Source organism: Carya illinoinensis, chromosome 16 (genome assembly GCF_018687715.1).
Source record: "Carya illinoinensis cultivar Pawnee chromosome 16, C.illinoinensisPawnee_v1, whole genome shotgun sequence".
Classification (NCBI taxonomy): Eukaryota; Viridiplantae; Streptophyta; class Magnoliopsida; order Fagales; family Juglandaceae; genus Carya; species Carya illinoinensis.
Genome location: NC_056767.1, coordinates 27,589,764 through 27,604,189, shown reverse-complemented (window position 1 = coordinate 27,604,189; position 14,426 = coordinate 27,589,764). Strand labels below are relative to the sequence as shown.

The window sequence follows — 14,426 nt, the reverse complement described above, 5'->3', positions numbered from 1 at the left end:
AGTTTTTAAGAAACAATATCAATGCATGTTAAGAAGCCACTGTGATTGCCAACAGACTACTGGAGAGAAAAACATGAGTTCAAATCAATTAAATATGTCAATGAAATGCATTGTAGACAAGCACTAGAGGAACTTAATGCTTTTGATTACGTGAGTGGATTTAAAATAAATCCTGCAATGTTTGGTATCTCTCAGATTTTTGGGATGAATTGTCATGTTTGTTGGAAGAATTTGATTATTCTATTAAACATTGTTTTAGAGAGAGAAATAAGGTCGCTGATTTTTTGGCTAAAAGGGGTGCTTTGGTGGAGAATAATATGATTAGGGAGGTGAGTTCGTTGCCTCATGAAATCCGTGGATTATATAGAATAGATTATGTGGGATTGGCAGATATTCGTGTCTCTTGATTGTTTTTTGGGGTGTTTTTTTACTGGTTTGTTTTATGGGTATTTGGATGTTTATTTGGGTTTATTTGATTGTTTTGGGAGAGTTATTTTAGTTAATTATGATGTTTCTCTTGTTACTACGGCATTCGTTCGCTACAAATAAGGGTAGTTTTTAATAAATTTGGAGAGAGATCACTCTTAGACATGTGGTCGCCAACTCTTTTAAAAAAATAAAAATAATAAAACTTTATTTTTTACACACATAGATGATGTGGAAACTTTTTACATCAACAATGAAAAAAAAATGATTGGTATTTTAGTTTATTTAAAGTTATAATGGATCTCACTATAAGTGATATGTTAACACGTAGACTGGCTTATCTATAGCAAAATTCATATATATACATACATATATTATATATAGTTGAAATGCATTAATTTGTAGAAAAATGAAAGAATCCCACGTCTCATTCAGAACACAAGATGCTCTCCAACTTGTAAGTGGAGGCTCATTGCTCACTATCTATAGTGAAAAGAAAGGGGTTTTATGCTTTTGCATCGATCCTGCATACACCTCATGATCATCTATTCCTACAAAACAATCAAACCAACATTTGAAAAAAGTAAGAAACAGATGCTTACATATGATCAATCAGGGAAGTCTCCACATGCCAATTATGCTTTAATTTTAAAAGTCAGAATTCGATCGAGCCACTTTGGTGCCAAAGATATGCCCCTAATTCCATGCATCCGAATCACTCACCACCCTTCACCCCCATACACCAATATATCATCTTCTTTAATATCTTCTTGTCTCTTCTCTTAGTAATAAAAGAAGAAACAAATAACAAACAACCTTCTTATATAAATGCTAGATAATGCTTTCTTTGGTGTCTTCAAAATATAGATACTTTGCGTTGTTATAAAGCGTTTAGAGCAATTGATTCTCCAAATCTATATATATTTTTTAAAATAAATAAATATTAAAAATTAAAAGTAGGAGGAGACAGATGGCCTTCCTGTTTGAATGTAACTATAGTAGTATCGAAAATTAGAGAGGACGATCCTAGATGGCAAAAAGTCACAAATGCTCTTTTGAGTCGAGTTTGAGTTATAGCTTTCTCAACTCTACTAGATAATTTAATTAATAAATCTTTAGACACCTGTCAGTTAGGTCGCATTTGGTTTCACAGTTTAGATGAGATGAAATATTTTGTTAAAAATTGAATAAAATATTATTATAATATAATTTTTTTTATTATTAGTTTTGTTTTGATATTTTAAAAAATTGAATTGTTTATTATATTTTGTGTGAGAATTTAAAAAAAATTGTAATGATTATATGAGATGAGATAGTTTGAGTCTAGGTATCCAAATCAACCCTAATAGTTTAAGGCAAATATATATTCGAATTCAAACCTAAAATCTACTATCCATGTGATCAGATTATTAAGAATGGTGGTTCAAATACTTACGAGAGAGAGAGAGAGAGTTCATGTGCAAAAAATAAAACTGTAAGAATCTACGTACAAACTAATATTGTTAAAATTTACAAAGACAGTATCATGGTAAGTTGCTGTTTATGGTGGTGATCAATCTCCCATTCACTTAGAGAGAGAGAGAGAGAGAGAGAGAGAGAGAGAGTTGTGTTTTTTTTTTTTTTTTTATACAGATGCCAAGCAAGTCCTCATGATGCAATCAAAAATCAAAATTGTTTATTCTTTAGTCTTATTTGAAGATTTGCAGCAATCGAATGCGCAGGGGTCAGCGTCAATCAGCAACTCAACAACTTCCATCATGGTTGGGCGAAGGGCTGGGGCTTTGCAGGTACAACGGATGGCAATGCGAAGAACCTTGAACATCTCGTCCTCGAACAACTCTGATAATCTCTTGTCTAAGACCTCCAAAGCTCCTTCTTTTGTTTCCACTTTTTTTGAGACCCAACAGATGATATTCTTGCCCTCTCCAAACTCTGGCTCTACTGGCTTCTTCCCAGTTACCAGTTCCATTAGAACTACTCCAAAACTGTACACATCACACTTGGTTGTTGCCTTTGCTGTATATGCATATTCTGTCACAAAAATCGTTTAAGTTGAAATGAAACATTAGGTGATAAATTTGTATTTAAGTTTACATAAATAATGTTATATATTAGCTCCAAATATACAAGTCTTGCACATGCTTTTTATAAAAAAGGTAAACCCCGCCATAAAAAAGAAGCGTGAAAAACTCACTTTTCCTTGGTGGAGCCCATTTTTTCTTACGAAAGACTTGTGCAAAGCTTGTGTATTTGTAGCTTGTCCCTAACATTACTCCTCTTAAGTTTGGCTATTTTTAAGTTTTGTGTGTCAGTATATTACTTCTTGTGAGACCCAGGATGATGTTAAAAATAGTTAAAAAGACATGCTTTTTCATTATTCCGAGACCCACTCCAGTGGTTTAAGAATGTGTCAAACAACTACAACATTACAAGCAATAGATTTTGAGTTGACAGTTGAAATTTTCCCTTTTGAGTTCTAAATATGGGATTGAATCCTAGTTTCTTAAGTGGCAAGAAAGTTACCTGGTGCCATGTAACCATAAGTCCCCGCAACTACTGTAGTGAATAAATCCTTCCCTCCTCTTGCTTGTAAAACTTTGGCTATGCCAAAATCTGCAACTTTGGGCTGGTAAGTAGCATCTAAAAGGATATTGGTTGACTTGATGTCTCTGTGAATGATTGGATGCAGTAGATCATGGTGGAGATATGCTAAACCTTGTGCAATGCCTAATGCAATCTGATGGCGAGTAGGCCAATCCAAATGAATGCAACCTTTGTGAAGAACATCCCAAAGGTTGCCATTTGGCATATACTCATAAATAAGTATGCTGCAATCTAAACCTGAGAAGCAGCAGTACAATTTGACTATGTTTCTGTGCCTTATACTCCCCAGAGTTTCCACCTCTGCTTTCAATGCCTTGTCTATGGACAACTGATCCTCTGAAGTAGTCTGTTTTATTCTTTGATTCCATAACTTTTTCACAGCAAAAATTTCCCCATTGCTCAACTCAATCTTGTACACCGTCCCAGATCCTCCATGCCCCACGATGTTCTTGTCTACCATGGCTTCGAACACCTCGCGTTGATCGAAACTTGTTCGATGGAAGCTTTTTACATCATATGAATAGAAAGATGAAGACAATGTCTCTTCATGTTCTATCGCAGCTCTTTTTATACTAAACCGGCGCTTTAAGAAAAGGAGAGCTCCCAGAAGGATGAGAACAATAGAAACTCCAATTGCCCAGATGGAATTTAGTTTCTTTCGGTTGTAAGTCTTTGAACAAATGGGAAACCTTTGATCAAAGGAATTAACATAGATCAACACACAAAGTTCTGGGTTGCCAAAGAAGTTTTCTCCCAACCCTCCTTTTATTAATGAGAGAGGAATTGGACCAGAAAGCAAATTGTTTGAAAAGTTGACAGAGTTAGGCAACAATTCAGATAGGCTTTCTGGAATACTTCCAGTCAACTGGTTGTTTGAGAGATCAAGAACGTTGAGAGATTTTAGCAAAGAAAGTGAATCAGGGATGGGAGATGTGAACTTGTTGATTTGTAGCAGCAGCATATTTAGTTTTCTCAACTTGCCAATTTCTGAAGGTATTGGACCAGACAACAGATTATTACTAAGATCAATCTTCACCAAATTGGTAGCACTGGAGATTTCAGGAGGTAAAACACCTGAAATCTTGTTACTCTGTATGAACAATTCTGATAAATTTCTAGCATTCCCGATTGTGTCAGCAAGGTTTCCAGTCAAATTATTGTAACCCAAGTCAATGATTGAGGCGTGAGGAAGACTCAGAAGTCCTTTAGGTATGGGTCCCTCTAAACGATTATGACTAACTCGAAACCGTAGTAAAGTCACACATTTTTCATATGTGTAGGGTAAATTTCCAGAGAACATGTTATCAAGTACAAGAAAGTAAAGCAGTCTACCTCCCTTGCAAACCTCTGTTGGCAATGGACCCGACAGACCATTTTCTGATAAATCTAGAACAATCAACTGTGATGAATGTCCTAGATTTCGTGGAACTTCTCCTGTCAAAAAATTGTCATAAAGTGATAAAATTGTCAAGGTCGTTGAATTTTCAATTGCACCTGGTATTTCTCCTGTAAGGCTGTTGTTGTAAAGCTGTAGGACTTGGAGCTTGGGAAGACGACAAATGGATTCTGGGATATTGCCCGTCAATCTATTGACAGACATGTCCAGGTCTATGAGCTCAGACAGATTTCCAAGCTCCTCAGGTATGTTGCCAACAAGTTGGTTATAGTAGAGCTCAAGCTGTTTTAAGTTCTTCAACAACCCAATCTCTGCTGGAATTCTACCAACGAGGTAATTTCCACTTAATTCAAGATCAACAAGAGATGTCATATCTCCTATTGTTGTAGGGATCGTACCCTGCACCATGCATGTTGTCAAGATCATAGACTTGAGCTTTGTCAACCTGGAAATGTTCTCTGGGAGTTGCCATATGTTGAAAGCATGGTTTTCATTGAAGTTAAGCACCTCCAGATTGGTGAGATTGGTGACTGACATGGGGAAGTTGCCCACAAAGTAATTGTATGACAAATCGAGCATCCTCAGAGACTTCATAGGCGAGAAATCAGGAAGAGTTCCTGATTGATACAAGCGACTCATGTTAAGCTCTTCCAAGAAGCTACAGTTGACGATGCTGACAGGAAAATTGCGACTGAAATTGTTGCGGCTAAGGCGGAGCACTCGCAATTGTGGCAGGTAAGAGCACACATTTTCGGGGAATTCACCTGACAGTGACCAACCGGAGACATCGAGCTTGACAACATGACCTTGATCATCGCAGCCAACTCCATTGAACATGCAACAAGGCTTCCCTCCCGAGACATCCCAATTAGACAAGGAGTTTCCCAAGACAGACTTTTTCATCAGGGTGAAGAACTCAGATTGGTTTGTATTGATTGCTTGAGAAAGACAGGAGAGTGACAAAAGTAATCCAAAAAGGAAGATAACATACCTCAGAGCCATTTGCGAGAGTAAGAGGCTCTAAGATGGTTGTAATAAGGAAGGAGGAGAGGAAGATAAGAAGTATATAAGTGGAATGATTGGAGGGATCATTGGGTGTATTAGCAATAGGCTTGGTGATGAAAAGGAGGTACTTGTAGTAGTAGTGATTAGAGAGAGAGAGAGACAGAGGAAAGTGCCTAGCTTTGCATAAAGGGGCTTTTTGTTTATACGCCACTAAGTTATTCCAACATGCAATATATACAAGTACATTATAGTGAAAAGAACTTTGATATAAATTGTATCTGATTCTAATCACCATTCATTGTCTTGATTAGGATCTGGAATCAATGTGATCAATCTCTTTACATTTTTTCTTTTTTTGACAGGTATCAATCTCTTTACATTGGATGGCCACAACCCAAACTCAATTGATATGACCATCAATTATCATTTCAGCTAACTCCAATATTGGAATGTTGGTCTTATCATACACTTGAATGACTGCATTTTGTTCTTTTGGCAGGACTATGTACATTTCCTCCTAAAGTATTGTAAAAACTCCTAACTCTATGACCCATTAATACATGAAACTTAATGACTAAAACGAAGTGAAAGCTATTAATAAAATTGCTGGATACCGCCCTCTTTTTAAAAAAAAAAAAATGCTGGATACCGTCCTCTTTAGAAAAAATTATATAAAATATTTAATGCAAGTTCTTGCTAGGAACACGAAGTTGGGTATCTTAAATTGCATGTTTTGGATGATTTTCTATTGTCTATTATTTCATTGTTTAGTGTATAGCTATTAGGTTGTATTATTTTCATAGATATTGATATCATTAATAATATCAACATGCAAATAAAAAGGGTGGAAATTAAACTCCCACACATGCAACAAAGTACAGTGATAAAGTAAATACACCCTTAGGTGATTTTTAACATATTCTGAAGTTTTATTCTATAGAACAAAATACAAGAGTTAGATATTATAATAATTGTAACGCTAAGAGAAGATAAAGAGATACCCATGTGGATTGAACAAGAATTATGCTCATTAATTAATGACTATCACTTCTTAAATTATACATACATATATGCTAGATAATGTTTATCGATTGGATAACATTCTTCTTCTTTTTTAATTCTCTCACATGGCACGTGTTACTCACAATCAAATACTTTAGCGATAAAAATATCTTATAAAAGTAAATTTATAAATTAACATAAATTGATATAATATATTAGATTCATAAATTAGCCTCTCTTTTTTTATAAGAAGGGCGAGCGGTTCGAACACAAATTTTCTATTTGAAAAATTAAGCGATATGGCATCAAACCATTACACTTTTAATTATTATATATAGTATAATAGATCCAAACTATTGTTCAAAATTATATTAATTTAAAATTTTATTTTTACAAAATCTCGGTAAAATTATTTAGAAGTTGCAATGGTGTCTGATTGGTGGGTGGCCTTAACAGGGAAGTCAGGATTCTATTCCTAAGGTCCCGCAACTTGTCAGATGTCATGTTTTATGGTAGCAACCAGTAGTAGTACTGTGAGAACATATATCCTTAATGTTAGCATCATGAAAAGGCCAACAAAAAGGGTTGTCAATTCAGCTTGAACCGTAAAAAAGCTGTTGTGTTATTTGTCTTAATTGGTCTGCTAATGGGAATCTTGCACACACGTTTCCATCAATTTTAGGATATGATGCACTAAGATTAATGGGAATCTTGTTGGATATGAGTGTGTGCTCACCTTCTCAACAGTGAAGTGCAAAGCAAAAGATGCTGATCACTCTTCATATATACATGCACTTGCAATTTGATTTGACAATTTGGGAACTTGCTCAAATTAAAATGGGATATGGCACTCTTCATATATCAATTTTTGCTCAATTTACAAGCATTTAGTTCATTGGGGGCAATAGAATAATTATTTTAAAATTTTGGTCAAATAAGCATGTGATATGGGGCATTTAGGTTTAGAATTCTATACATGGCATCGTTTGTTCTTTTAATTAGAAATAGTGCATTTTGTTAAAGAGAAATGATATTTACAGCATAAGTTATGCAAGTCTCGCCCATACATTTTGAAAAAGTGAGTAAATTTTAAACCTACTCGAAAAAATTATTATTTTTAATAATAAATCTCACTTTTTTTAAAAGAAATATGCGAGACTTACACACATTACTATTTGTTAAATAGTTAAATTTCCTCTATCAACGCTCAGATTCATAGATTGTTACGTGTCCTTCTAGTAAAAAATTAAAAAAAAAAAATGGGTTATTTCTAAAAAAGAAAATTACACAACACCTTAAAATTAAATATCCAATAATATAGGGGTGTTTGTTCAATATTTATTAATTATTTTCAGCTCCAAAAATGTTCTTTTAAGATAAACTCAAAGTTGGAATTTTGGGTCACCATAAGCTCCTTTCATGCTGCTAGGGGCCGCGTCCCAACACTTCATGACAGATTATTCTCCACATTTAAAACGAAAAAAAATAAAAAAATCTGATCACTTACTATTAAGATAATAGAATAAATATATGCTTTTTACAAAGTCAAATCTTCTATCTCGAAATTCTTGCAATATAATCTCCATTTTAGAATAAGGAAAATGCTATTCTTCTCGTTGAGAATTACTGTTGGGATTTTTTTATTTATTTTTATTTAATAATTAAATAAGTGTTTTTTTAATAATATTGTGAATTTTTTTAAATATTTAAAAGAATTAAAAGAATACATGTAAAAAAAAAAAACTAACAGCCCTTGGCGGGAGCTCCCAACGGTGGCTATAGAGCCAAAGATATTGGAATAAAGGATTTTCTTATGAGATTATACTCCAATTAATTAGTCATATTTTTTTAGATAGAATACCCATATAATTTACTAATATTACTTTGCATTTTCTCTCTACGAATATAAATTATGCATATTTATATAATTTATTTATTCAAAGGGTTGATCATGATTTCCAATTCTAAGTGGAGATCGAGCATCTCAAATGTGGGAAACAAAGATCAATTATGTCGGAATTAAATTATTAATTTGGTAATTATTATTGGTTCATCTATAGCATTATTAACTCCTCCATTCTGGTAAACATCACAGATATGATGGTGCTGCTCCCACAATATTAGATTTTTTTGGGTTAATTTTCAACCTTACTTATCAAGGAAAAAAAGTTATGAGTAAACAGATTTAGATCTAGACATATATGAAGTGGCTGATTTGCAAGTTTTTATTTGTAAGATGCATATGAAATCAGGGAATTGACATCCTCTCTCTTTCTATTTAGCTCAACAAAAATAAAGAGAGTTAGAGAATGCTTGAATAATGAGATGAGATGAGAATTATATAAATAGTAGTTAAATGGTTTGATAATAGTAGTAAAATATATAGTTTGAGTTAAATATTTATTGGGTTTTAGAAAAGAAGAGAAAAAAGTTGAAATAAAATATTGTAAAATTAAAATATTGTTAGAATATAATTTCTTAATTTTTTTTTTCTAGAATTTAAAAAAGTTGAATTGTTTTTTAATTTTTGTTTGAAAATTTGAAAAAGTTGTAATGATTAATTTGAAAGTATTTGTATCTGAACGATATTTAAAAAGAAAATGAGATGAAATGAAATGTGATACAATGAGATATGTTTCCAAACATCTCATTAGAACAAAAAGTCAATAGTTTTAGACTGAGATGAACCCGAGATTATAACTTTCGAAGAACCAAGAATTTTAGGTTGGGATAAATAGTTAAATTAGAATTTTTAAGGAACACCACTAACAAAATGATAATAAATAAACAAAATGATTAAAGAGTAAGAAATGAAAAATAATTTCAAAACCTAAAGAAATAATGTGATTAAAAGTAAATATTAGTTTTATAATAAATCTCTCTAAGAATTGAAATTCTCTCTATCATAATATTATATGAAACAAAATTAAATAGAAAATAAAATAGTTGAATGAAAAATGCTATTTATATTTACGATTTTACTTATATAACTTCACGTGTTGATGTGTCAACTACTGAAAATTGTGAAAATTTTAAAATTTCAAATTTAAATAAAAAATACTAATAAAATTGGGCTTCCAATCAAAACATATAATATTGTGAGTAAGATTGTGTGAATGTGTAGCACTATTATAGATGAATTATTAAGGTCTCGTTTGATTACATAGATGATTAAATGAAAATATTAAAAATTTGAAATTGAAAAATATTTATATTTGAATGGTGTTTGCATATTAAGAAGAGATGAGATGATATGATTCGAAAAGTTTGTGAAACTAAACCATGCCTAAGGCTTTGTTTGTTTTCATAAACTATATTATCTCATCTAATCATTATAACTTTCCCAAACTCTCAAATAAAATATAAAAAATAATTCAATTTTTTCAAATCCTAAAACGAAAATAATATTCTAACAATATTTATTGTTGTGAAACGTGCGGCAATTAGTGATGAATTGTATGGAATGATCAAAAAAGAAAAATAGAAATCGACACAGAAATCTAACATGGTTTGGCGATGTGCCTACTTCCATAGGGAGCGAGCGGCGCAAAATTCACTATCAGTCAATTATGGTTACATAATCTACCTACTTCAGTGTATGAACCATGTATTTCAACATATTCAATTTTAAACTTTTATCTTATTTGTATAACCAAACGAGACCTTTAGTTTGTTTTGAATAAAACAATATGGTCAAAAGTTGCATGGGCAAAACCACTTAGGGCTGTAAAATGAACAGGCTACTCGACAAGCAGCTCGAATTCGATTCGATTAAACTCAAAATCAACTTGAATCGAATATTAAATGGGTCATCCGTAAACATAGAATTATGCTCGATTATTAAACGATACAAACTCGTATAAAGTTCGACCGGCTCTATTAATGTTCATGAACAAACTCATATGAAGCTCGACTCATATATATTTATACATATATAATACAATATATATAATAGCCAAAAGTTATATATATATAGATATAATTTATAATATTCATAATTATGTATATAGACTTAGTATTACTTATAGTCCACTACATATACTATATATAAATTTATAATATTAACTTCTAGTCTTATAGAACTAGAAGTTATGATGAATACATGAGTCCAATAAATATATAATATTATAAGTTTACAAGTTATGATGAATACATTAGTTTTATAAAAAAAAATAATATTATACAAAATATTTTATATATAATATATAAAAAGAAAGAAAATCACTCAAATGGTTGTGTTATAACTAATTTACATTCATAATTACATATACTATTACTAATGTATGGTGGTGTATTAGCATAACATAAACTAATATACAGATATTATTATGAAAGAAAGATTGTGGTTTATTAGTATAATATCATATTAGCATATCATATGGTGGTTTATTAGCATCTGTTAATATTATTATATTAACATATCATATTAGTACTTGTATTATAGTATATACATATGGTGGTGTATTAATAATTAAATAAATATATAGTATTATAAATTAATAATTTATTAGTAGTATAGTCTAGTATAGTCTTACATAATATATAACATTATATATTTACATAATATACTTATATACATATGGTGGTGTATTAATAATTTAATAAATATATAATATTATAAATTAATAATTTATTAGTAGTATAGTAATAGAATAAATATACAGTATTATAAATTAATAATTTATTAGTAGTATAGTGTTAGTGTTACATAATATAATGTTACAATGAGTTGTTGGATTATATATTCGGAGCCGTTGGATCTGTAAAAAGAAATCATAACTGTTAATTAAACTTTTACAACCCTTGCTTTTTACTTCTAACCCTAGCTGTCCAATCCTTTCACTTTGTCCTTCACGTTTATGCGGTTTCACTTTTACTTTCACTATTTCACTCAGATCTCACTTCCTCTTAGACTCATTGCGATTTCCAAATAACTAGCCTCGTCGCTTACCATGGTTGATTAATCCATAATATGATTCAATGAAGCCTTGAATCAAGGCTTGATTCTTGATTCTTGAAGGCTTGTTCTGTGTCTGTGAGTCTGCAATTGCTCAAAACCCTCGCAGATGGAGGCGTCAGCCGATTTTGTTGACTGCAATCTCAATCTCAGAGGTGGCAGTCAAGCCTCGACAGAGGGGTCATTAAATGCTAGCATTTATGACTCCAAACCAACTATATCTCTAATTTCGTGGTTCATGATTCTCTAGTTCTGTGTTTGGTTTGTTCATCAGTCTATTAGGCAAGTTATTTTCACATTTCTAATGATTTCGTTGGGAAGTTTGGAGATTTGGTCCTTGACTCCTTTAATCTTTTGGAAGTTTGGAGATTTTCCTATTCTTGTTCATGTTTCTAATTATTGGAGTATTTTTTAACTTCTGGTTCTCTCCTAACTATTTCACAATTCTAATATTGTAGATCTAATTGTGTTTTTTTATATTTGTAATTGTATTTGCAAACCCTAATAGGCCGAAATGGTGTGACATCTTGATTGTCTCTGTGACTCTGTCTCTGTTTATGACTTCAATCTATGATATCTATCTTAATCTTATTGTTGTTTGCACATTGCACTTGCACTATACTATGTGTTTCGAGCTTTATAGCTGTCATATTGGAAATTTTAATTTTGAGGGAAAAACCTTTTGAATAAAGAACTTACAAGGCAAACCGTGTCTTGCTTCTGAAAGTTGAAGCAAAACTTATAGTCCATAACGCTGTGAGTAATACTTGTTCTTGCTTGATTTGGTTCTTGCTTTATGTCTGCTGAAAATATGTAAGCATGCTTTCTTCAACATGTTTATCTAATTATGTGTTTATGATTTGGTCTGTTCTGTGTTTATAAATTGTTATGTTTTATGCTTATGTGTTTATGAAATGGTGTTCTGTGTTTATATGACTATTTTCTATTATATGTTTATGTGTTTATAAATTGTTCTGTTATGTCACTTTTGTGTTTATGTGTTTAAGTTATATTTTGTTTTGTGTTGATGTGTTTATATTCTGTTTTGTGTTTATCCAATATGTTCTGTGCTGATGTGTTTATGTTCTGTTTTGTATTTGTCCAATATATTCTGTCTTGTTTGATTAATCTTATTTAACCTGTCTTCTATTTATGTTCTTGTTTCAAGACTTAAAGTATGTTTTCTTGAATCTGTTTTGGTTGATTTTAAATTATTATTATGGTTCTTACTTCAACTATTTAATTATGCTATTTTTAACATGATTTGGTTAATTAATCTTATTCAACCCGTCCTCTGTTTATGTTCTTGCTTCAAAACTTAAAAGTATGCTTTCTTGAATATGTTTTGGTTGATTTTAAATTATTAATTATGATTCTTACTTCAACAATTTTATATGCTATTTTTAACATGATTTGGTTGATTAATCTTATTCAACCTGTTCTCTGTTTACGTTCTTGCTTCAAGACTTAAAGTATGCTTCTTGAATCTGTTTTGGTTGATTTTAAATTATTATTTATGGTTCTTACTTCAACTATTTAATTATGATCTCTTTAACATGATTTGGTTGATTAATCTTATTGAACATGTCCTTTATTTATGTTATTGCTTCAAGTATTTAAATATACTTTCTTGAATCTATTTTGGTTAATTTTAAATGATTATATATGGTGATTGCTTCGACTATTTAATTATGTCATTTTTAATATGTCTTGCTTGATTAATCTTATCCAATCTGCCTTGTGTTTATTTTCTTGCTTCAAATATGAAATGTACTAGTGTTTAATATGTTTTGATTGATAAATTTTATTCAATTTGTTTTATGTTTATGTTGTTGAGGTGCCTTACTTCTAGAGGCACATTGAGCCACTAAGGCAAGATTGTATATTAAAACTGTTCAAGTCAAATTAGTTTGACTTTAATATTTATTTTAGTTAATATTAATCAATTGTATCAGCCTTGCATTCTGGAGGCACATTGAGTCATCAAGGCAAGGCTGTATAACAAAACTGTTGGAGTCATTTTATTTTGACTTTAACATATTTTAGTATCCTTGCTTCTGGAGGCACCTTGAACCATCAAGATAAGGTTGTTTTGATTTTTGGTCAATGTCTATATGCTTATTGTATGTTTTTGGTTTTGTGTTTACAAAATATTAGACCCTAGCAAATAGGTGATCCAGGGAATGAAGTTGATCCTGTAGAGGAGTATGAAAATGAAAACTCGATTGTGATTAGTTTAGTAGAGCCCATATATGATAATGATGGAGACACTGCAAATACTCAGACCCTTAATATTGTGTCTACTAAGGGCCCTTCCACAGAAGTTCAAACAGTAGCCTATGAAAGAAAAAAAGAAAAAAAAGAAAAAAAAAAAGAAATATGACTTCTGATGTATGGAATGATTTTGTCAAATTTGATAGAGATTGGGTTAAACAGCCTTAATGTAAATGGTGTAAAATGTTGCTTAAAGCTTCTCAATCAAGTTCTACGACTACACTACATAGACACTTACTAACCTGTTTGCCATACATGGGGTCTAAGAAAAAATAAAAAGTCTTAGCAGTTGAGTCTAAGGAGGCAGATGGTGGTTTCACTGTCTCAACCTTTACCTATGATTGTAGTAAGGTCTGAGAGATTGCTGTTCATATGATATTTTACCATGAATATCTATTCTCTTTAATGGAGCGTGTGGTATTTAATAAATTTATGAGTGTAAATACTCCATATTAGGAAAAAAAATGTCTCAGGCTGTTGCAAAGAAGGAATGCATGAAAACTTATAAAAATGAAAATACAAAGTTAAGGGCTTTACTTAAACATGTGAATAAAGTTCATATCACAACTAACATGTGGACTTCTTGTAAAAAACTTTCATATATGGTAGTGACATGTCATTTCAAGATACTGATTGGCATTTTCAGAGGCGTGTGTTGAACTTTTGTAATGTGCCACCTCCACATACTGGCCTTCTTATTACTGATACTTTAGAAAAGTGTTTCCAAAATTGAAAATTGAGAATAAAATTAGTTCAATTACT

At 31.5% G+C, this 14,426-nt stretch overlaps 1 protein-coding gene across 1 annotated transcript; it reads right to left on the bottom strand.

Moving 5' to 3' along the window:
• Window positions 1–1,878: 1,878 nt before the first annotated feature.
• On the bottom strand, window positions 1,879–5,545 carry LOC122298444 (receptor protein-tyrosine kinase CEPR1-like). Its single transcript, XM_043108173.1, has 2 exons — window positions 2,950–5,545; window positions 1,879–2,457 (listed from the first exon to the last, which is right to left on the bottom strand). Exons 1-2 carry the CDS (start codon window positions 5,426–5,428, stop codon window positions 2,102–2,104), a joined length of 2,835 nt encoding a protein of 944 aa, XP_042964107.1. The 5' UTR covers window positions 5,429–5,545; the 3' UTR covers window positions 1,879–2,101.
• Window positions 5,546–14,426: the final 8,881 nt, after the last annotated feature.